Below are 24679 nucleotides of genomic sequence, written 5' to 3'. Positions count from 1 at the left end.
CAGAGCACGTGTCCACGTCCGGAGCGGAAAGGAATGGCTGAAAATGGACATGGGCTTCTTGGAGGCGATCGACCTCTAAGCATGGGCTACGCCTCTCTGGGGCAGCCCCTGGACACATCCATTGAAGATGTCCAAAACTGAGCTCTTCAGAGTTTCTCCAGTGTTTATCTTTTGAAGATTCAAACATTCCCCAGACTCCTGGGATTAGACTGAAAGTTCTACAGTTAGGGAAACCATCGGACTGATTTTATAGATGGCTAGTTGGGCAAAGCAAATGAACACGCCTCCAGAAGCATCACCCGCTGTCTGTCGTCCATGCTGGCGTCGTTAGTGAACAGGCTGAAGTAGGGGACTTAACTGGAAAAATAAATTGGAGTCGGCAACTGCCAGTTTGGGTGATCTTCAACTTGAGGCTGAACGTTTTTAAGGAGTCGCAGAAAGTAAAGAATCTAGAAATAAAAATAAACTCACGATCCTCTAGATAAAACATCTGCTCCCCCAAATAAATACAAGAACACAAAACCAAAAGTCCTCTGTTTGCAAAGAATCAAGAAACCAGCAATAAAAACACCCGCAGGGAACATAGGCCGGAAGGGCCGCTGGGAGAGCCCACGTTCACACTGGTAACGAAACAGAAGGACAACTGCCCACAGGCTTCCAGGGGACATGTGCCCCCAACAGTTCCCTGCACATCCTCTAAATTCCCAAAGGGAATTGTCAGTAACTGTAGAGGGAGCACAGCATGGCTTTCTTGTTCGCATGGGGGCTATCCTTTGGGAAAGGCAAACCACCCTGGCCCTGAGCGGCCCCCACTGGTTCTTGCTGGGGACTCAGGAATGCAAAGCACCGATGGCTGTTTCCCCAGCAACTTGTAGGGAGGGATGAGGTAATATCTCCCCCTAGACAAGGGCAGGCTGGCTTCTGTTCACTATGTGGGCGGTGAGTGTCCCCCACTGGGTGTCCCTCAGTGTGGTACAAATCCCCTGCCTGCACCGCATTGGCCTGGGATGGGACTAGTGGGGAGGGTGAGACAACCAACATAAACACGCTGCTCGTGCTGCAGGCCAGGCAGTCCTTTGTCTCTGGCCCTGGAGTGTCATGACGTCCACCAGCGCCCATGAAACCGGAGCAGGCTAGCTGACTTAGCTTGTATGTAGGGTGAAACCTCTGACTCCGCCATAGGTTTCATTAATCCCAGCACTACAGAACATCACAGCCCTCAGAGAAAAGTGTGAGTTGCCTGAAAAGCAAGAGGGAAGGCACACTGACTGGCAGTAGTAAAAACAAGGAAAAAAGGTACTTTTGCTTTTAAGCATGACTGCCTAGTTGTGGGAGAATCTGAAAGAAGATAGGGAGAGGCGGATGTGAGAATGGACAGGAAGTCGTAGAAGCCTGGAGGGGACATGAAGTGGATTTGCTTGGGTTTCCTGCAACCACTCAAGCGGTGGGACTTTCTAACAGTCCTCAGCTCTTACCCGCGTTCCAACCTATAACGGCTCCCTTGGGACCGTGGTCACAAGACAGCGTCCCTTCTCTGGCCAAAGCCCCTACACGTGTGGTGAGCAGGGATCTACTCTGCATGTGGAACTTCCAGCTAAAATATAGGTGACATTATTTTTAGGAGTCTCAGAAAATTCTACACGTGATTCAAATTATAGCTGATAGGAGCCTTAATATACCATGTTTCCCCGACAATAAGATTGGGTCTTATATTAATGTTTGCTCCAAAAGATGCATTACAGCTTATTTTCAGGGGATGGCTTATTTTTTCATGTACAATAATCTACATTTATTCAAATACAGTCATGTCATCATCTTCTGGAACATCGTCATAATGTACTACATGTGTCCATCTGGCTGACGATCTCAACTGGGGCTTATTTTCGGGGTAGGTGTTATTTTCCGGGAAACACGGTACCTACATCATGTGTTATTCAAACACAGAATCCTGGGGCGAAGTTTCCTCAACACCAGCAGAACACCTGGAGCAGAGTCCAGGAAGAGTCCAGATTGAGTTTTCCCACATTGGCATACACTATTTTTTGTTGTTGTTTGGTACGTACGTACAATGGTTAGACTACGCTCTCAGGGTGTAAACTCAACAACATGACAAACAGCTATACCAAGGCCCATTCCTCCCTGCCTCAGAGTAATCGCAACCTTGACCAAGGTGGCTGAAGCAGCTTCAGATTTCATACTAGTACCACCTTTAAATCTGAGAGGACCATATGCAGTGTGGTCCCTCGTGTGAACTGAAAACACCCAATACTTTTCTTGCTCATCCATGATCTAATTATGGTGTCTGGTTCCTTTCTCCTCTCTTACCCCTTCCTGAAGAAGAAACTCATCTTCATTGTCCATACTTTGGAAGTGTTCATATCCAGAATAGGTCTTTCGGACACTCCATACCAAAAACCCCAACTTAGTACTGTGTATTGATGGGACTCACCTTAAAAATGAAGAAATCTTAAAACATATATGGAAATTCAAGGTAAGTTCAAGAATAGCCAGACCAAGCTTGAACTTGAAAACCAAAATTGGAGGACTCACGCTTCATGATTTAGAAACTCACTCTAAAGCTACAGTAATTAAGGCAGTTGGGTAAGGGAATAAGGACAGACAAATAGATAAACGAAACAGAATTGAGTGTTCAGACAGAAATCAACCCACACATTTATGGCCAACTGATTTCAAGAGGATGCCAAGATAATTCAATGGGGAGTAAGAACTGTCTTTTCTGTGACAACTGGATAGTCACAGGAAAAGGAATGAAGTTGGACCCCTATCTTTACCACCTATCTTTACCAAATTTATCTTTAAAATTTTAGGTAAATTTTAATTTACCTAAAAATTAACTTAAGATGGATCAAAGACTTAAATATAAGAGCTAAAACTATAAAACTTTTAGAAAAAACAGGTGCCAATTACAGGGAACTTGGATGAGGCACTGGTTTCTGGGAAATGACACCAAAGTTATCACCAAAGAAAAAAATAAATTGGACTTTATGAAAATTAACCACTTTTCTGCTTCAAATGACACCATCAAGAAAGTGAAAAGACAACTCACAGAAGGGAAGAACAATCTGTGCAAATCATCTAGATTTTCAAGGGACTGTATCTAGAATGTATTGCAATGTCTTACAACTGAAGAATAAAGACAAATAACCCAATTAATGATGGGCAAAGGATCTGCATAGACATTTCTCCAAAGAAGGTACACAATGGACAATAAGCACCTGGAAAGACGCTCAGCATCATTAACCATCAGGGAAATGCAAATCAGAACCACAACGAGACGCCACTTCACACCAAGGTGGTTCTAATCAAAAAGTCAGATAACAACAAGTGTGGCGAGGACGTGGAGAAATTGGAACCCTCGGCCATTGCTGGTAGGAACGTAAAATGGTGCAGCCATTTTGCAAAACAGTCTGGCAGCTCCTCAAAAGTTAAACACAGTTACCACATGACCCAGCGATTCCTCCCCTGGATATATACCCAAGAAAATGGAAAACATATGTTCACAAAGATACTTGTAATGAATGTTCACAGCAGCATTATTCACAATAGCCAAAAAAGTGGAAACAACCCAAATGTGTATCAACTGATGATGGATAAACATGTGGCACAATCATACAACAGAGTATTATTTGGCAATGACAAAGAACAAAGCACTGACATGTGCTCCGACATAGGTGAACCTTGAAATCATTACACTAAATGAGACAAGCCAGTCACCAAAGGCCACATGTTGTATGATTCCACTTATATGAAATATCCAGAATTGGTAAATCCATAGAGACAGGAAGTAGATTCTGATTGCCTGGGGCTGGGAGGCTTGAGGGAAAATGAGAAATGACTGCTATGGGCTGGGGTTTCTTTTTGGAGTGATGGAAATGCTCTAGAATTGATTGTGGTTACACAACTCTGTGATTACACTGAAAACGATTGAGTCATACACTTTAAATGGGTGACTGTCTGGCATGTGAATTGCATCTCAATAAAGCTGTGAAAAAAAAAAAAAAACAACAACAAAAATGAAGAGAGACAATACCAGGCTGGAGATACAAGAACTACCCAGGCTGGAATCAAGCCCTAAGGGACTTGGCTCTAGGAGCCGAACTTGTGGTCCTTTCTAGGGCATGTAGAATCGCTAAAGAACAAGATGAATTTGTACCCTGAGAGCTGCAGCATTTAACTTTGGAATGCTAGAAAACAGAGGCTGACTGCCCACCACAGAGACACAGAAACCCGTGGTCGGAGAGACGGCAGTCAGAGGAAATGTTTCCTGGGTCGTCGTCGTGCTAAACAGGCTGCTGGGAGTGAGGTTATCAGCAGACAGAGACAGATCCATGGAGAGGCCCAAGGATTCCATCACAGACCCATCATGTTTGGCTTCCCGGTCTGGAAAGGAGCAAGGGAGCAATCAAGTTGTAAGATCCATGAGAATGAGGTTTGGCGAAGCCGGACCAGACCACCCCACGTTGCTAGTATCTCCCCTAAGACAACTCATCCCAGCAGGGACGCATTGATTGTGATATCACACAACGCTGGTGAGAAACTTTTCCAGGGTAGCAGAGGAAACGACCAGTTCACGACTCGTCTGTAACTAATAAAATCCTGGGGAAAGTGTAAAGATGGGACACAGACTAGAATCCTAGGGACACTTTGAGTATCTCCAAACGGATTTCACGGGTTATACTCATGCACGAGTAATTGTATGTTTATTTTCTGGATGAACTGAAGCAGTCTCTTGTACTTCAATGCTTGAAAAAAATAGTGTTAAAAAAGTAATAGGACTCAGAGGGGCTAAAATATTATTAGATTTTGTGTTCCTGACTTGGGACATTCCAACTTACTTATTTAGTAACATGCAGACACATTTTATTGGGAGAGTTATTCATAGATTACTCAGACATTTTACTGTCTTTATGACCCGTAATCTTTTGGAACAATGGAAATGAATTTTTCAGAACTGTAAAGTCATCAGTTTGAGGTCATAAACAGGTTTTCCCGAGAACCTCCAGAAGCAGACAGTTCACAGAAACTGTTATCCAAGAGCCTTGAAACAGGAAGATGACCACACAAAAAGATAGCTTTTGCCCAAGACCCCTGGAATAAATCCTCCTATATGTTTGCAACCAGTGCTTTCCATAATCCCCTCTACCCTATCTTCTTTTGGTCATGTTTTCCCACCTTATACATTTAAGGTGACACACTTCCGATTTATCCTATCACGTTCCCCCCACAAATAATAACTCCCCTAGACCTAGGCTTGACTGGGGAGAACCACCGTTCTGATTCTTTAAGTCGGTTCTCCGAAGCTATTGCTAGGGAAGAATGATATACAGTGTGTTACGTTAACCTTATTGATTATGATACTCTCTGTAGATAAGACATAAAAAGGAAGGAAAATACCCTGGCACTGGGAAAGGCGGGTTGTATGTATCTGACTGTTTATACAACGACACCCACGGACAACATAGCCACAGCTTCACTGAGGTCAATGCCACCTCTTACACGCAAATCAGCCTCACCAACGGCAGCCCGGAACCACAGCTAACTGTTCCATGGGGCTATTAGACCGTTCCTAGTGAATGACGCCCCATTCGCCTCAGTGAATGATGCCTTCTCGTGAAGCATCTGAAGGAATAACAGCCTCTGAGGACATGAATAATGTCCGGGAAAGCAGCTGCAGGGGCTATTGGTCCCATCCACAGGAACTGGACAGCTCCAGGTGGTCATCAGAAACTCGGCCGTCACTCTGGGTGCCAGAGTAAGTAACACAGCCTGTGGCACTGTGTGGGGGGCACGACAAACTAGCCTGACCTCCTGGCGCAAGTCGTCACGGGCAATATGACCTTGGGCTTTCTTTGGGCCAAACAGGGGACAGTCTGTGCCACTGCCAGGACTTCATTTTGAGCCTGGATTCACCGCAGGAACGATCTACCTGGGGGCCAAGAGAGGAAGCGACGTGAATGCTGAAGGGAGATGTAGGCGGTGGGTTTTCTTGGTCAGCCCTGGGAACTCTTCGATCCTGGTTCCAGAGGGCTTTCCACTGCCTTCTAACAAAACCTTCAGTTACACTTGTTTGGCTCATCATTCCGTGTCTACTGTCCAGAACATTAACTGCTTTGACGCAGTCATGGTCCCAGCAGATGACTTAGAGACCAAAATGGGGTTAAATTGCACAGTCAGTGACATGACGATCAGACCTCCTCCAATGAATGACTCTTCATGGGTGGTTGGTGACAGTGGTGAAGATCAGGACAAGCCCTGTGGCCTCTCCTGCAGCTCTGACTGAGGGAGGGATGACCAAAGGGGGGACCGAACAAAAGCCACAGCTCCCCATACCCTACAGAAAACCTGCTGGTCCGACAGCTCTGGTAACAGGTAAACACCAGACCTACATGACTCTAACGAATCAGTGGACACTTCTCTGAAAACCCATCTGCTGTGACAGTCCCAGGCCTGGCAAGTCAGCCACCTGGTGGCAGATCGGCTCAGCGATCAGGCCTCTAAGGCTGGTGTCACCCACTTTTCCTTAGTGCCCAGCACGTGCCATGCTCCGAAGACTGACATCACCGAATCCCTCCTGTACCCAGCACAACCCAAACAGGCTCTTCTTCCAACTCTGGACAGGACAGGGGTTTGCTTTGCTCAACAAGACTTGGCCTGCCCAGCAGAGAGATTCTCACTTAAGTAAGCAAGACCCTCAGTGGTTTATTTCATTAAGTGACAGCGTCCATTCCTCGATGCTTTCACCCGTTCATTCAACAAATGTCTACGACTGCCAGGCTCTGTTGTCGGTGCCGGGGAGACAGCAGTGAACACGACAGGCCCAAAACCCTGCTCAACTCTGGAGAACGTACAGTCTAGTGACAAACCCAACGGAGTACGTAACATAGCTATCATGTCTGGTGGTTCGAGGTGCAATGGGAGGAAGGGAAAGCGGGAAAGAAAACGGAACAGGAGGGAGCGCAGAGGTGGGCGGGCTGTGGCTCTGGGTTTGTGTTCAGGGGAGGCCTCACAGAGCAGACCCCCATGGTGAGTGAGCAGCCCCCGGGGCCACACACACAGTGCTGGGGGGGGGACCACATCCCCGAGGTCAGTGAGTCTGGCATGGGCGAGTGGGGGTGAGGGTGGGGGGTGACCAGCCCAGGGTGTAGCAGCCCTTTGGTCATTCAGAGAACTCTGGCTGTGCTTCTGTGCGGGCTCTGAGCAGAGGACACGTTCGGACGTTAGAGCATGGCGGGGCAAGCACCAGGACGCCGTTTCAGGGATGTAACCCCAGTACCCAGAACAGGCCCGGCACACACTGCGTAGTCAGTATGTGTTTGTGGAACCAGTGAATGTGGGGGACTGTCCAGAACTCAGCCTACCGGTGCCCAAGTCCCCAGCGCAAATCAGCAGAGGGTACAGGACCCCAATGTGCTCTGGGAGGCCCCGCCCCCCACCCCACTGCCTGACACTGTGGGGCCGACAGCCTGGGCAGGTGGTGGGTTTGTAAAGGCCCAGGGGTTCCTCCTCCCAGGCTCTGATGCCGCTGACCCTGTGTAACCCCCCCACCCCAGCTTCCTTGGCGGGATAAGGGAGGACTGGGGGAGCTCAGGCCTCCACATTCCATGCCCCCTAAGCTTCCAGCTCCTCTGGGGCCTACAGCCCGGCTGCACACACTGACCCCCAGATCTCCCCCTCTGCGTCTCCTCCCCCACAGGTCTACCTCTGCTCCTCCGGCTGACACCCAGCGTGCTCTCCCATCTGTGCTCCCTCTTCCGTTAGCCATATGCCAGCAGCAGACAGACCTGCCCAGTAGCCCCGAGGCCCAGAGGCAGCCATGGGTCCTGCCTGCCTCACCCCATCTGGAGAAGTTCACTGGGCCTCCCATCAGGGGAGGGGAAAGGGTCCCAGCAATGGCCACCCCTGGGCACTCACCCACGCAGTCCTTCCGGTTCCAGTGGAGCCGCCTCCCTGGGGGACAGATGCATTCGTAGCTGCCCTTGGTGTTGACGCAGCCCTGGTCGCAGCTCCCGTTGCTCATGCTGCACTCGTCCACGTCTGGAAGCACAGGTGGGAGTAAGGGCAGGAGGGGGCTGGACCAGCCAGCCCCGGCCACACCCTCGGGGCTGGCAGGGCAGCGCCCACCCAGGACAAGAGGGCTGAGAATCCCCTGACCCTAGTCTGACGCTGGTATTGCATACAGGTGTGCAGCTGCACACATCACACACCCAGGCGTGCACACACACGTGTGTGCACACACAAGGCCCCCACAGATGCCAGCACACATCCCTCCTGCCCAGACTGGGGGGCAGGGCAGAGAAATGGCACAAAATTAAAGTTCCCATCAGGTCATGTGGGGCAGGGGTCATGTACTTTATCTCACTGGGGGACTCTGGGCAAGCCCCTTCCCAGCCGGTTTCCCTTCCTGTACAATAGGCACCAGGCTGAAAGCAGTCACTTCTAAGGCCTTCCCCCCTTTCACCACCAAAGACTAAAAGCTGGAGATGGGGAGAAAGGGCTGCACTTCATTCACACTGGGGGCACGGCAGTGAGCTCCTGGGCTGCCTCCATTCAGGGAGCGGCAGGCCCAGGGAAGCCGGTGCTCAGGTTTTGGGGAGTCCCTCCAGGAGAATCTGCAGCCGACCTCAGGAGCCACCCCCAGCACCAGCTGTGTCTCATTACTTCACTGCCTGACTCTGTTCGACCATCACAGCTACGCAGCAGGCAGAGGGTGGCTACCCCACGTGACAGGAAAGGAAGAGATACCCAGGACCTCGCAGCCATTCTTGGCAACCCCACCTTCCCCACCATGCCAATACATCTTCAAGTCCCATTGCCTGTGGCTTCTGCATACATCTAGAACCTCCCCTTTCTCTGCATGTCTCCCCACCCTGTCCGAGCTCCAGCAGCTCCCATGCCCGGACCCATCTCCCCACTGGTGCCCTGGGTTCCTCTCTCTGAAACATGTAACAGGCAGGGCAATCTCTCATTACATGAACTTGGCCATGTCACACCCCTGATTAAAGCCTCCAGTGGTTTCTCATCTCACTGGGAAGAAAACCCCAAGTCGCCTCAGGGGCTCCTGGAGCCCTGTGCCCTCCCTACCTGCACCTCCCACCGTGTTCACGGGGCTCTAGCCTTATAGGCTGCCTCGTGGGCCCTCTGTACTCCCTGTGCCTCGGTGCCTTTGCACTCAGGGAAGTGCTTCTCCTCATCGTGACGCTAACACTTGTCCTTTAGGATCGCCCCATTGTCTCCCTACCCTGCCCTTCTTTGTCTTGAAATGGAATGAACTATCCTTGGGATTCTCTATGGAGGGGCTACCCCTCTTTTGGACTGTGGTCCTCTGTAACTACTGTCTCCAGGCCTATGCCCACAACCTGGCAGAGGCCTGGCACCTGGTGGATATCTGCTGCCCCACCCCGCTTCCCCCCCCCCCTTTGACCCCTGTCCTCCTGCCTTGCCCTCGGTGAAGCCCCTCGGCCCATCAGTCCCCAGCCTTGCTTAGGTCTCTCCCAGGCTGGTCAGAGTCAGGGTCGGGGGCGGGGTGTGGGGTGCCGTGTAGGTGGCCATGTGGCCAGGCGCGTGCCTCAGGGGGAAGGTGGCCCTGGCGGGCGGGCTGCAGACCTCCGCAGTGGGTTGTCCCATAGAGAGTGTAGCCGCGGTGACACAGGCACTGGAAGCTGCCCGGGGAGTTGATGCAGGTGTGATCACAGGTCCGCTCGAAGGAGCACTCGTCGATGTCTGTGGCCACAGGGAGACAAAGTTTGGGGAGGGGTTTCAGGGGGTGGTGGAGGGGCATGCCTGTCACTCAGCCACGCACGCACATCTGTGCACAGGCGGCTCCTGGGCGCCACTTCCTGTCGCGGCTCGGCTCCCTTTTCCATTTTGTTTCCATTAACCCCACCTTTGTGGGTTAGAAGCCATCTCACATGATTTTCTGGAGGTGGGTGGGGTAGAAACATTTTGAATAGATGGGATTATTATCAATCTCCATCATTTTAGTATCTCACATGCAACTGTAATTAGGGTTGGTTTTTAATCCACACCTGCAGGAAATTGACTGGGGCTCGCCTAAGGAAGCAGCTGAATTGTGACATGAAACCAGGCTTCTTGGATACTGATCAAAGTATATTTTCTCATCACCCCAAGATGTCTCTTGAGAAAATAAGGGAAATGGCACAAATAGAAAGGGGGGAGAGGGAGAAATATGCTACCCATAATGGATAACAAGGTAGCCTTGATAGTGTGTGAAATTTTATTCTGCGCTTCCTGGCAACTTAGGGCAAAAAGGGAAAGGAGGGCATAGAATGCTTGTTACCAGAAAGGTGGAAATAAACCCTGTGCTCACAGGAGATAAGTCCGTCCTGGCCATACATTAGGAACATGGCTTCCATGGGACAGTTGATGGGAGGCTCCTGCCTCTCCATGGGCACTGTAGCTGGAGTTCATTCTCTGACTACATTAGCTCATGTGACTACACACATATTCACAATACATGTGTGTTTGTAATAACACTAGCACAAGGAAGGAATTGCACTGTGGGTTCTCGAAGGAGGTTGTGATCCCTCCTGGAAGGTGTGGCACCTGGGCTGGACCCTGAGGGATGGGGCTTGCTTGGGATGAAGGAATGAGAGTGAGGGAAGGCACAACAGGCAAAGGCTGGGAGGTGCAGCCTGGGGTGCCCAGGGGGTTGTGTGGGGCTCAGGGGGGCTGGCGCAGTCTGGGGTCCCCATCCCAAGGACCATGAGTGCCAAGCAAAGGAGCCTAGATCCCTCTCTACTGAAGCTGGGGATCCCAGAGCAGTGCTGGAGCAGGGTCGGGGCATGGCCAGAGCCCGCGGGCCTCAGAGGTAAACCTGGAAAACAATGGAGAAGACGTGGCCAGAGCCCAGAGACACATCACTGCCTCCTGGGCAGCCGCCGCCTTTCTCACAGGGCAGCTGGGGACACAAAGTCAAGGGCCCTCCACAGAATGCAGCAAGGCAGAGGGGAAAATAAAGTCAAAGTGTAGAGGGGTGTTGACTGGGGCCTGGAGAGATGCCGTGCTCCCAGCGGACCCTCTGCCCTGAGAGGACAGTGGCCCAGGTCACATGATGAGCCCCAGGATGGGCTGGCCCTGGACCCTCCCTTAGCAGCCCCCTGCTCTCTCCTTCCTCTGAGGAGCACATCCCTCGCCCCTCAGGGCCTCCAGCTGCCCCAGGGCCAGCCTCCAAGCCATGTTAACAGGCAGAAGCTGCAAGTCCCATGGACGGACTTGGCTACGGACAGCCTGCAACTGCTGGGATCCCGTGGAAATGAACCGACTAGACAACGACAGAGTAATCAGTGATGGAACTGGCCCTTCCCCACACACTTGCCCCCAAAGCTGGCCCCACATGGCACCCCTGTCTCCTGCATGGCTCCATCCAGACCCACATGGCTTATCGTGGTCCCCAAACTCCCTCAGCCCAGCAGTGCCCCTTCCTTGGTGCACTTACCTCCCTGACCCCTCCTGGGAAATGCCTATTCCTCATTCAAGTGTTTCACCAATATCCCCTCCCCAGGAAGCCTTCCCTAACTTCTCTCTCCACTGCCCATCCTCTGGGCTCTCAATGCATCTCGGATGTCTGCTGGACTTGTCCTAGGCTCTGGTTTTTGGATTCTGTGTAGACCTCTCTACCCATCACTCCAGCTCCCAGCAGGCGCCCTGGAACCCGAGGAGGGACTGTTGGAGAGTGCCTGCACTGTGTTATGTCTTCCACCAGGTGGCAGTATCCCACCTCGGAAACCACTGAGGCAGGCTTGGGGGCATCAAGGAGGGGAGAGGAGGGAAAAGGAGGGGAGGGGCGGGGAGAGGAGGGAAGGGGAGAGACAGAGCTGATGAGCTCTACCGCTGACTGACTGGCTGTGCCACTTAGGACACGTGCTGATCCCTCCCTGGGCCTCGGTTTCCCATCCATAAAAAGGACAGATTGGACAAGATGGCTTCTGAGGGCACCTAGAGTCATACAGGGCAGCAAAGCCAGGAGTACGTGCTAAGACCCCAAAACTACCTGTTTCGTCAGGCCCAGCCTGTCAGGCCCAACCCCACGCTCACCTCCTCTCCCAGGAGCCTGGAAAAGCCTGGGCAGGGAAGGGACACAATGAGGTTGGGGATGTCCCCAGGCCCGATGGCTGCCTGGGGCACAGAGCAGGCTCACCTTGGCACGTCCGCTCGTCGGTCAGCAGCTTGTAGCCCTTCCGGCAGCCGCACTCGAAGCTGCCCACGGTGTTGCGGCAGAAGTGGTCGCAGCCTCCGTTGTTGACCAGGCACTCGTTGATGTCTGTGGAGCCAAGTGGGAGGGGCCAGGAAAATGGGCTCGGGCCACAAGGTGGGGGACAACGGCCCAGGCCGCCCTTCCCTGCCTGGCCTGCTGCCCACTGCCCAGAGCTGACCTCAGGTCCCTGAAGCTGAGCACGCAGGTGGGGGGCTCACAGCATTGGGGGTCAGGAGGATGGGTTCCATCACTTCCCCCTAGGACTTGGCAAGCCTGCCATTCATGGCACAGAAGGCAGAGGAAGTGATGTCTGCTGCGTTTTGAAAGGCAACAGGGACAAGGGTGTGTACCCCGTCCTTTTGTCCGTATAGTCAGGGCAACAGCCTGGGGGCAGCGAGGCCTGGGCTAGCAGGCGGCCTCCCGATGACTGTCACCTTGGACAAGCTGCTAGACTCCCAGAGCCTTGGCTGCAGGTCTGTCGAACAAGGATCAGAAGTGCATCTACTTGGAAGAACACGATGAGGCATAAATGAAATAACATCCATAAGGTACTGGTGCTTAGTCAGGGCTCAGTGAACTCTTCCTCAAAAGTAGGTTTATTGCCCATTTTACTGATGGGGAGACTGAGGCTTAGAACGGTGGAGTAAAGTTCTACCTGGTTGGAGATGCTACAGCTGGGAGAGGGAGGAGGGGTGTTCAGTCTAGTGTTTCCTGTTACCCTACCCCAACTCGCGCCTGTTGGTTTGAGCCATTTCTTTTCTCAGTATTTAAAGAATTATGGCTGTACTGTGAAGGTCACCTGGCCTGACCCCATGCCATAAACATTCCCCTCACGAGCGTCCCATACCTGAAGGGATGGCAGTGATGGCAGCTTTCTCCCTCACAGTGCGGCCTGTGGGCTGATGCCTCCTGAACTTCTCCCTGACCCGTGTGAGTCCCCCCACCCCCCTTGCCATGCTCATCTGGGCTTTGCTCTTGGCGCAGGCCAGCCTGGCAGACTGTCGTTAGAGACTCTGTCCCTGGGGTGCCTCTTCTTACTCCCAAGTTTCCCTTGGGCCCCCAGCCCCAGGCCTCCCACACTGGTCACTTCCTCCAGACGTGACCTAGCATTAGTGACAGAAGTGACATATGACTTTCAGGATGGGGTTCTCACCCTGTTTGGAGGCGGTGAAAAGGAGGTGATGGAAGAGGCCCTCCCAGCAGGAGAACAGTAGTGCTTTCTGTTCTAGAAAGGACCACCACACGTTGGCCTCTGGCCACATCACAGCACAGCTGCCCACTCAGATTCCAGCGCCCACTGAGCCTGACCTGAGCGTGACGGTCTGGATGCCCGTCCTGTACAAGTGGCCACCTCCCTCTGATCAAGGTCAGACACCCCCCGTTTTACTGCGCTCCCCCAGAGAAGACAGGGTCCTATCCCAGCGACCCCAGTCTCTGGCAGAGCCTCTCAGATGCTACCCTCACTTCTTTTTCCTGAAACCAAACAGGCTGGACGTGGCACCTGTTCAAAGTCCTAAAGCAGAGCTCCCCAACAACAAAACAAAAGCCCGGTCGGTGGTCAAGTTCGTTGGGAGAAGGGGCGGTTTAAAGAGAGCGAGGCTGAGACCCACCGCAGGCAACTCCTGAGCCTCTGGGAGTGGACAGCTCAGCGAGCCTGGCAGGGGCCGAGCCCGGAGGCCTCGCGGGACTGGGCTCTGGGAAACAGAGCATGCGGTGGGCGAGCCCTGCATCTCTTGCTCTTGGCTGGCCTCCCCCCACCCCAGGCACTTCCACCCCAAAGACCCATTCTGTCTGCATTTTCAGGAGATTTTGGTACTAGGAGGGTGGGAAGGGTGGGCAACCTGAGGTGCTCCCCCCTAAGGGAGGCAGTGGGGTGCGCGCGCTTCAGCAGCCCTGGCTCCGAGCCCTGGCTCTGCCACCATGGGCCGGGGGACTTCACCGCTCTGAACACATGAGGTGCTCTATGTGTGCACACTGAAATGATCATGAAGAGCAATGACTTCTCAGCACTGGGAGGTCCGCACACGTCCCCAAGCCCACGTTTCAGGGACAGAGCTGTCTAAGGGTGAGCCCGGGCTGGAGTAAGCAGTGGGACCCTGGTAGTCACTTCACATACTGGGTACCATCTCGTGCTGATGCAGGGCAAGCATTTCTGGCAAGGTCTTGTGTGATCCTCACAACAACTGGGGGCCCGATCTCCCCCTTTACAGAGGGGATCATAGCGACACACACGAGCCAGATGTGAGCCCAGCTCCAGCTGTCTCCAAGGGGTCTTCTCCAATGAGCCACACTGGCCCTGCAGCCTCCAGGGAAAGCAGACGTGAAGTCCAGGGAGGACCTGTTCAGGGAGAGTGCGGGCACCTCCATCGTCCCCTCCCCTGGGGCTTACAGGAAGACGGGAATTTCAGGCTAGAAGCCTCTGGCAGGAGAATGGAGGCTGGGCTCAGCTCTGCCCCAGCCAGCTGTGTAATCCCGGGCAGGGAAAGGCACCTCTCTGAGCCCAGGCTCCCCATCTGTGAACCCGGCTTTAACAGACACCTCTCACAGCATCATTGGGAAGCCTGAATGTGCACCTGGGGTTCGCCTCCTCAGGAATGCCACAGGCCTTCTGGAACCCCCAATCCCATCCCTTCCCCATCTGGGCCTGTCAGCTAAGGGACTGTCATAGCAACCAGACAGGCAGTGGGAGGTGTGTGTGCTTGAGGCCTAGCCTGGTGTAGAGGGCTGTCTGTGGTCAGACAGGGGGAAGTATCCCCCAGCTCGAGCCCAGGATATAGTGAGGGGGCGCTGGGCTCACACCGCCCCTCGACCTTCATTCGGATGGGATGTATCCCGGGGGTGCAGCTCCTCTTTCCACTTCCTGCCCCTCTAAGACTTTCTTCCTTCTCCACTGTGCTCACACCTACCCCTCACTACGTGGCCAGAAGTCCCCTATCTGGTCACAAGTCTTCTATGGCCTCCCGTTGGCCCAGGGTAAAGGTCCAGCCCCTTCTGCAGAGGCTCGCGGCCCTTCCCTCTGTGGCCGGGGCCTGGGAGCCTTGCTTCCTCTTCCTGCAGGCCGGGCTCCTGCCTTGGCAGCCCAGACTCTGGCCGCCCCCCTGGGTGCAGCCTGCACTCCAGTCTGCCCCCTGGAACAACTGCCCCTCTGGAAGCCTTCCGTGACGTTCTCTCCAGAGTTAGCTGCTCTGCTAGTCACTGGACCTGCCCTCAGGGTGATGAGAGGGGCCTCGAGGCCAGAGGTGCCGAGATCCAGCTCCGGTGTGGATCCCAGGGCCCAGCATGAGGCCTGCCCAGGAGTGTCACTGAACGAACGGATGCATGAGTTTGGGTGGCTGAGAGAAGGGTGGCGTCTTGGGCCACCACGTGGATCATGCAAATGCATCAGTCAATATTCCAGCATCAATGTGTGTGTGGGGGGACGGGACACAGCCTGGCAACCCGGGGCATGTGCGTGAGGGCTTCTGGTGGGAGTGGAGGAGAGGGAGGTCCTGGGGGAGTGGGCTGGCCACAGTCTAGTGGGGAGGACAGGCTGCTCGCTGGGTGAGGCTGGCCTGGCAGAAGGCAGACGAGGGAGAAGAGGAAACAGGTGGTGGGTGGGGTTCTCCCAGACTGTTCTGGAAGGTGTTGGGAGGAGTGGCTGGTGTGCCTGAGGAAATCCAGGCTCCAGCTCAGGGAGTTGTGGCCCCAGACCTCCCTCCTCTGGGAAGGGCCAATTAGCAAGGTGCCTGCTTCCCAGTATCAAGCAGGTACGGCACCAAACAGGGAGCCTTGGGACTGGACCCTTGCACCATCCACACTCTTGAAACAAAGTGAGGGCTTGGGGCAAATCCTCCAGACCACGCCCCCTGGCCCCCATGTTTTAGGCAGAAGACCCCCCCTTTCCCACGCCTGCCTCCAGCTGCCGGTGTGATCACTGCCAGCCCAGGGTTTCCGGCTCTGGGTTTTCTGAGACCTCTGCTACCTCTACCCTCCAGCCATCGGTCTTGCTTGACAGTGAGTTTTCGGCTTCCAGAAAACACTGACCCTTTGAAATCACTGCTTTGATACCCTCCTCTTGGCCCTTGCTCAGACAGAGCGGGCACGCTGACTGAGGAGCTGAAACCCCAGGGCCAGGGCCTCCAGTTTGCTGGGAACCCCCAGCGGGGCTTGCCCCTGCCTAACCCCCACCCCTGACCTGCATCTCTCCAACTAGACCGTGGGGGATTCGGGCGGTGAGCCCGAAGCGCTCAGACAGCAAACCCTGGGGTCTGGAGGTCAAGGTTTGGTTTCCAGAGTCCCTGATCGGAAGATGCTATGAGGTCCATATAATGCAGTTCTGGACTAGTCGGTGATCCTCAAATTCTAATATTTACGACACTATCCAGAACACACCTGTCCACCTCCACTGCCACCGCTTGGCCCAAGCCACTGTTGGTCTCGAGCCTGGGTGATGGCAGCAGCTGCCTCATGGCTCTTTCTGACCCTGCACAGAGAGCCCCCATCTAAGCAGTGGCCAGGGACCGTCTCAAAATAAAAACCTGGGCCTGTGCTGCCCCTACCTGGTAGCTTCTGGGGCCTCACCAAGGCTCACAGAATGAAAGGTCAAACCCTGCCCTGGCCCATAGGCCCTGCGCTACCTGGCCCGGTCTCCCTGGCCCCGGGCACACTGGCTGCCTCTGGGCCCTTGAACCCCGGGCCTCTGCACAGCAGTCACTTGCTGAGGGAAGTGCTGCCCTGATTGACACCTCTCCCTCCGCCCTCTCTGCCTCCTCAAGCCCAGGTCAGGCCTGGCCCTTCTCTCCTGCCATGTGGTTCTTCTCCATCCGACACCAACACGTTTATCTTGGTGATTTTAAAAAATGAAAATCTGTCTTCTGCACTTGATGGGGAATGTTTCATTCACTTGTCTCCCCAGCACCTGCACACAGGAGCCCAGAAACACCCATCTGGAGCATGAGTGCACGAGAGGGTTCCCTGATTCCCGGGGAGAGGGCGTGAAGCTTGGCCAAAGGCAAAGGGCTGACTGTTTCAAGAGGAACCACAGGAAAGATGGGGAGCTTGGGGCTGTGTGGACAGCTCCCTTAGCACCTCCGCCAGACATTGAAGGGGTGACGCCCCCCTAGGTGACCAAGAGATTGACTGGGGCAGCCACCTCTCAGGTGCTCTGGGGCCACATGACAGCTGAGACCACTCTCCGGCCCAGACAGGTGAGCCTGGCCTCACCTCAGGAATTAAGCCATGCCTGCTCCTCTGGTCCTGGGTCATTGCTGAGCCTTCGAGGGGGACAGAGTGGTCTGATTCTACCCTCTTCTGTCCCGGCTCCAAGGGCAAGGGGCCAGGCCTGTTGTGACACTGCTGGGCTGTGAGGACGGCCGGGGCTGTGGGGGACCGCTGGCTGTCCTCTTGGCATCAAATCCACATGGCGCGGCCTCAGATACCACCTGCCTGCCCATCAGCCCGCCAGGAATGTACCTCGGCACTGAATAGGCTGAGCGGCAGCTACAGAAAGGCTTTATTTTCAAATAAACGGGGAAGAACTGTTATTTCTGTCAACAGTCACTAGGTCCTTCCCAGCACAGTGGCAGGAAGGAGGTCACACACTGTGACCTCCTTATTTTTATAGGCTTAAAAAAAGCCCGCCGCAGACTATTTAAATCACCCGAAGCCTCCACTGTGAATATTTTCACTCACAGGACTTTGGAAGTTCAAGTGCTTCTCCCTTTCCACGCTGCTTCCAGCCCTGCCTCGTTTTCTGGCAAGGTGGTAGGAAGAGGGTGGTCAGAGTTAGCCAGACCTTGAAGGGCCGGGCTGTGGGGGGGATTGCTGAGCGGCTGCACCTCACTCCTTGGGGGGGCTCTGGTGTGTGGGCCTGCCTCCCTGTCTGGGCGGGCCCCCCCACGCTGCAGGGCTGGTCCCTTCAGTCTCCAAAGCTCAGCCCGCTCTCGCTTCCCAGCCCCTTCCCAGGGCAAGGATTCTCAGACCCTCCAGATTCTCGTCTTCTAACTGCACACAGACGTCCTTCTGCTTCCTCACTCTTTCAGCTGAGGTCCCCGCACAACGTCACTCCTCCAGTGACAAGGACACAGTGTCCTTAGTTTGCTAACAGTGACCACTAGACAATCCCACCCCCGTGTGAACAGACCTGCACTTCCCGAGCCACCCTGTCCCATGCTGAGGAAACACGCCATGCTGCACCCCTTGGGAAGCCACGTGGATTGCCGAGGCACCTGTCACCCAACGTGCAGCCAAATTCTCTGATACGAGAACCCTGTGTTCTTGCCCAGGAACCTACAGGTGCGGCAGCGCGGTGTGGACCCTCCCTCTTCTCGGCCTCGCCCACAGAAATGGAGGTGACTGCTGAGTTTCCTGGCCCTGCAGTCACACGTGGTTCCACGCCCCCCACCACGCAGCCCCTGCTCTGCAGTGGGCCCGGCAAGTGGAGGAGGGCACACGACTGAGTGGCTCCGTGCTGACCTTTGCACGTCTTCCCGTCAGGCTGCAGCGTGAATCCAACCGGGCAGCTGCATCGCACGCCGGTGGCCGTGTCCTTGCACGTACGGTCACAGCCTCCATTGTTTACTGCACACGTCTCTGGGGACAGAAAGACACAGATCTGCTCAGTCTCCTCAAACGGAAGACACCTCCTTTCCCCATCCATGGAGGGGAATCTCCTGAGAGAGGAGACCTGAGTTCAAATTCTGGCTGGTACCCTCTCGCTGTGGGGTTTCTTTGAGCCCCACGCTACCATCTGTAAAATGGGAGAATAACACCATTCCTGCGGGATTGCTGGTGAGCCTGATGATGATGATGGACGGGAGAACTGCTTGCAAACTGCAGAGGGCTGTGCTTGTGTAACGGTTACTGCCAACAGGGGGCCAGTGCTGAGATGGGCCTGGCTGGCATGTAACTGCCCAGGCCAGATTCCTAAACCCTCGCCCTACCTGGACCAGACTGGCGTGCACTGGGCTCCCACACTGTCAGCAGGGAATGGCTGTGGCCACACACCATCCATCACCTCGCTGCGGCTCTCAGCCCAACATCTGTTCTCACTGAGTGATACACCACAGTCGTCTGGTTTTTGTCCACTTGAAGCTTGTCTAGGGCTTTTTTTTTTTCTCTTTTGCAAATTCAAAGGGGCTGGAGTGGCTGGGGCATAACTAAGGTCACTGAACCTGTCGTGTGGTGAGAATGATCCTTCCCAGGCCCGCAGAAGGGGCTGGCAGAGCCGGGTCACCAGGGCTCAGGTGGCCCGCACACGGCGGGGCCCAGTCCCGGACCTCTGAGCCTTTCAGTCTGGGTTTCTTGGCGCATCTGGAAGGCTTTGATCTTGGGGGAACTGTGCCTGCGTGGGCTTCCGTCTTCTGCTGGCTGTTAGGAAGCGTAGAGCCCCTGGGCCCCTCAGATCTCCTGCCTGCCTCCCTTAGCCTACCCTGGGAGCCTGGCCCTGTAGGCCTTTTCCCCAAGTTCCCGTTCATTCTGTCTGTCCATCTGTGCTGGGTCCAGCGAGCTGCCTTCAGTGCTCTGGGAGGAGTCTGCAGGAGTAATGACTAAATGCATACATACCCCCAGTTACCATTTGCTGCGACGTAAACCAAATTCACAGTCTCGTGAAGGGTGGGGGGAGCAGGGAGAGGAGGAAGTCGCTCTTTCCCTTCTATGTGTGAGTGAGTGTGCCTCTATGACTCGTGGGGTGGCTGTGGTGGGTGTTGTGATGATCTCAGCGCTGCCTGTCACAGAGGGCCGCCCAGCCCTCTTTTCGAGGCTAATGTCTTCACCATGACAGGAGCGGCTGTAAGTGCCGCTGAAAGGGGGTCTCCTTGCTCCTGGCCATTTCTGGCCTGTCTTCCAGGGTGTCTCCACTAACCCTAGCTCTCCAGCAGAGTGTGGGCAGCTTCTGTGAGCCTCCCTGCCCCGTGTGTGCTGGCCCAGGGGCTGGAGGCCTCCTGCCTGCTCATGTTTCAAGGCCTCGCTCAAGGACCATCTCCCTAGACGCAGACAGAAGGCGACTGTCTTTCCCTGCCCTCATGCAGGGTGGCCTCTACGTTAGCGCGGGCCGAGCTCTGACTGGCACATGTCCTGCTCATGCCCTCCCATCTCCCCACGGGACCGTCTACTGGGGCAGTAGCGCTGGGCAAGCCAAGGTGTGAATCCTGGCTCAGTCATTCACTGAGTGACTCAGGTAGGTTGCCCCTGGGGCTGAACCTCAGCACCACACCTGGCAGATGAGGATGACAAGCCTTCTCATCCAGGGCAGAGATGATCAAACAAACTCCCTACTTATTGGCGCCTGGCTCGGGTTCTGACCCCTCGTAGTTGCTTAACAAATGCTAGTTTCCTCTCCTGGGGTTACAACCAAAGAGGGAAATTCCACCTCCCAGTCCCAAATCAAAGAGCCAACGGACACCACCCGTGAGTGCCTTTTCCGCCTTTCGTGTGGCAGAGCCCCTCTGGGAGGGGGGCAGAGCACTGCTCTAAGGTGCAGGTCCTTAGGCTCCGGTCTTGGAGAGGCGGGGGACCTTTCTGGGGGCAGAGGCGCAGCAGAATCTGAGAGCTTGGGCTGGGCCACGGCTGCGTGGCCTTACCCAGGGACAGCAGGATGACCACGAGGCCTCTCCACGGCGGTGCAGGTGGGGCGTAGCATGGACCCTGGGGCTGTGATCCTGAGACATGGCCCTGACCAGACAGGCTCCAAGGGCCTCGTAGGCCCTTCCCCCCTCTGGAGGCCCACACGGGACTCGGATCTTGGCCCTCCAGAGCAGGCCCTCAGGGACCTGCTGGCAACCTGCCCACTAGACAGACGGAGGCCGAGAGGGGGCTGAGGTGGAGTCTGAATGGCTACCTACCCTCTTTCCTGCACCGTGCACACTTTAGTCTCCTGCGTTGCCCTAGACAATAGCCATTGCCTAAACTTCAGGTTTTGAGCAAGGGGCTCTGGGCCCCTGGGGACAGCCTGTGGGCTGCTCTTGGGTACTGACCGCCCCACCCCCAACTCAATGGCAGCTCATCTGCACCAGGCCCTCCTCAGCCTTCCAGGCCTCGTCCCCACACTCACAGCAGCTCTGTGGAACGGCGGCTGTGCCCCCTACCTCCCTGGTGAGGAATGGGTGCAGTGCTTGGAACCTGCCCAGGGCTGTGTGGCCAGTAAGTGGCAGAGCTGGGGGGACCAGCTAGGCTGACTGCAGCCCACCTGACAGCCTCAAAGCTCCTTCTCCAGCCAGCCCCAGTCCCAGGGCCCTGTGCAGCCAAGCACGCACCATCTCCCCTGCCCCCCAAGGCTCCTCTTCCAGGCTCCCTACCCTCGGCCCCCAGGCCACATCCTCAGATGTGCCCTCCCCCACCTCACCTGGGGCCCAGGGCTGGTCTTGCTACTTTTTTGACATCTGATTCCGGCTCCTGCTTTTACTGCTGCCTTCCTAGGCCAGGTCACCAGTGTCCTCCTATGGGAGCTTCATAGGCTCCTCCAGACCATGGCCTCCCTCTGGCGAGCCAGTGGCTTCAGGCTGGTGCAGTAGTGCTAAGAGCCAACATTCAGGGAGGGCCTTCTCTGCCAGGCCCTGTGCTGGGGGAGGGGAGCGGAGTAAGCAGCCAGCAATCAGCTGGTCCCCAATGTCGCCCTGTTGGGGGGCCTCCGGCAGGCTACTGCATCTGCCTGGGTCCTCAGCACCCCCTACAGCACAGGGTTGGTAGTTTCTGCCGTGCCCACCTTCGCTGTATTGCTCTGAGGCTAACAGATGGACACTGTACTGACACAGGGAAAGGGTGACTGTGACATTTACCCGGGCTTTTGGGCTAAAGGGGGAGGTTGACTGAGGTCCACAGTTACAGGAGAGACTGACGTGGGTGGGACCAAGGCCTGTCCATGGTGGTTTCCAGGTAGAGGCTACTGGGTGCTGCTAAGGCGCTCCTTGCCTTGCATGGCGGTGAGCCTGGGCGACCGCCCGGCCCCCATCTCTGAGTGCCGTGAAGAGCCAGCCTCACCTCTGTTCCCCAGGACTAGAGGCCACCCAGGCCTGGTATTAGTGCCCTGCTGCCTGATGCAGAAACCAGGCGCTCTGTCCTCTCCCATGACAACAGGGTCACACCAAATACAAGCAGCAAATGTGAGCTGGGGCTGCAGCGGTGGCATTTCTGGCCCTGAGAGAGGCCAGAGGAGAGGGCTCATCCCAGCTCCCACCCCATCCCAGGGCCAGAGGAGCTGGGGCTACGGGTACTTGTGGTTCTGGAAGCCTATCCGTGAGGCCACAGCCAGCCAGAAGCACACAGTGGGAACGGAGGCTCGAATCCAGTGGCCAGCACTTTGGGGCTGTGAAGGGAGCGAGGGCAAAACCACAGCCCAGAGCGCTGTCCAGTGATTGGAGGACTTCCTCCTGGGCCCTCCCTGTGGGTCCTCCAGGCTCTCCCTGAAGCCGCCACCCATGAGAGCTACCAGCTCTTTCTAAAGGCTCCCCTCTCCACCTGGAGCCCCCAGGAGAACAAACCTCCCCGGGCACCGTCCCTTACAGTTGACAAAGCCCCTTCTCATCCACTAACCTCCAGGAGCCTCACAGCAGCCCCAGTAGGGGGCTCCTTTCATAGGTAGAGAACCTGAGGTTCAGAGAAATTGAGTAACTTGTCCAGGCAGGATCAACTACATACTTTGTGGGACCCAGTGTGAAATAAAAATGAAAGGCACTTGCCCCAAACTTAAGAATTTCAAGATAGGCAGCAGATGGTGGGCCCTTCTAAGGGCAGGGCCTGGGCGAGTGCTTGGGTCACATACCTGTGAAGCCAGCCCCGTGTCCCGGGTCACACAGGTGTTGGGAGGAGCTGGTACTTGGACCCAAGACTCTGAGGATCCAGGCTGATGAGTGAGCCAGACTAGGCCAGAAAGCTGGGCCCTCGACAGGGATCCTGAGGGGTGGCTCAGGGTGGGGACCCGAGGAGGTGAGATGTGCGCCCATCGGGCCCGGCCCCCTTACCCACAGGGCTGGGCTACAGGGTGGGAGGCCAGGCATGGGCTAGGGGGTCTAAGATGGGAAGGGGCCCAGGAGCACACCCTGTTGCAGCAGGTGGGAAAACCCCAGACACGTTAAAAGGCTGGTCTTTGGTCTTTTCCTGAGGGACCCCAGCTTTGGGCCGATCCTGGACAGCTGCTAGGCAGGCGAAGCAGGCCCTTCAACTGGACCTGCCGTGCAGCCTGGACAGAGGGGCCAGGAGGGCAGCAGGATGCCCTGCGTTGACACTGCCTGCTTGTACCTCCCTAGGTCTGGGGGAGGTCCAGCAAGGCCCGTGAAGGACAGTGGAGTGGACAGGCCATCAGCTGTGGGCCCTGTGAACCTGGGCCGGTCCCTTCACTTCTCAGAGCCTGAGGTTCCTGACGTGCGATGCAGAGAAGATGGTATTTACCACATATTTCTCGCAAGGCCCAGACAAAATGTGGACATGGCAGCACTCTGTAAAGTGTCATAACTGATACGCTCACTCGCGGTGCCGTTTCTGAGAAGCCATGCACGTGGGGTCTTAGCACTCGCAGCCCGTTCTGACACCGTCAACACCTAGCCCCTGAGCTCCTGCTCTGTGTTGGGCTCGTGCCCCAGACACACCCTCTGGTCTCACCGAGGCCATAGCCTAGCGGGGCAGCAGGGGGTTCACCTTTCTGTCTAAGCAACAATTTGGGAAGGACTCATTGGTGTTGGGGGGCCGCAAGAGAGGAGCTAGAGAAGAAACTGACCTGAGCCAGGCCTCTGGGTGAAGGGTTGCTCAGGGAGACAGAACAGGGCCCAGACCACGCCTTTCTCGCAGGAGTCCGGACCCAGCTGTTGCCCCTTGGCCCATCACACCCGAGAGGGGCTCCATGGTTCCATAGGATGGCTCCCTCAGCTCCACCTCACGAGTCCCTCATGACTCGGGAGCGCCCTTCCAAAGCTCTCTCAGGCCTTGGGCTTCCGTTTGTGTGGTGGTCTCCCCATGACTACTCACTGTCCAGGCAGAGCTGTGTCAGGGGGACCCCAGCGCCCAGCACAGGGCTGGCCCAACAAAGGGACCCGATTTCTGCTCAATGGCGGGTAAAAGAACAAGACTCTGGCAGCCCCGTGAGGAACAAAAGATGGAGCGAGGTGACTGAGCCCCTGCACTGTGTCAGGCCTGGTGGCGCGGGTGCCTGAGACGACCCCTACTGCACAGGGATCCATGAATGTGCAGCCACAGCGAGTCCCGGGCACTGGAAGGGCGAGGGGAAGCCGAGGGGAGCTGGACCGAAGGGTGAGTGGGCTTCACGCGGCTAGGAGGCTGAGGAGAATGCCAGCAAACAGAGCTGTGCCTGAGTGGGGCCAAGGTGGGGCGCACCCCTCAGGACCTGGTCGTGGGTCCAGGGGCCCCAGTGCCACACTTAGCTCCCGGCGTGCTGTGGGGCTCTGGGCAAAGGACCCTCCCTACTCTGGGCCACGGCTTTCCTGCCTGTGGAGTGCTTGGGAATCACTGGGCTTT

The 24679-nt window shown here is 55.5% G+C and overlaps 1 protein-coding gene across 4 annotated transcripts in view; it reads right to left on the bottom strand.

Moving 5' to 3' along the window:
- The window catches only part of SCUBE1 (signal peptide, CUB domain and EGF like domain containing 1), a 129749-nt gene that overhangs the window by 22385 nt on the left and 82685 nt on the right, over positions 1 to 24679 (bottom strand). For all 4 annotated transcript variants that reach the window (XM_081058358.1, XM_081058359.1, XM_081058360.1 and 1 more), the window contains 4 exons: positions 18689 to 18805; positions 12179 to 12301; positions 9625 to 9741; positions 7933 to 8055 (listed from right to left, as the gene is read on the bottom strand). In XM_081058358.1, coding sequence (XP_080914484.1) covers positions 7933 to 8055; positions 9625 to 9741; positions 12179 to 12301; positions 18689 to 18805 — 480 coding nt within the window. The remainder of the gene's footprint in view (positions 1 to 7932; positions 8056 to 9624; positions 9742 to 12178; positions 12302 to 18688; positions 18806 to 24679) is intronic.

The sequence above is a fragment of the Rhinolophus hipposideros genome, assembly GCF_964194185.1.
Source record: "Rhinolophus hipposideros genome assembly, chromosome: 9".
NCBI classification, from domain to species: domain Eukaryota; kingdom Metazoa; phylum Chordata; class Mammalia; order Chiroptera; family Rhinolophidae; genus Rhinolophus; species Rhinolophus hipposideros.
Note: the sequence above shows the minus strand (reverse complement) of the source record. Positions and strands in the feature narration are given on the sequence as shown.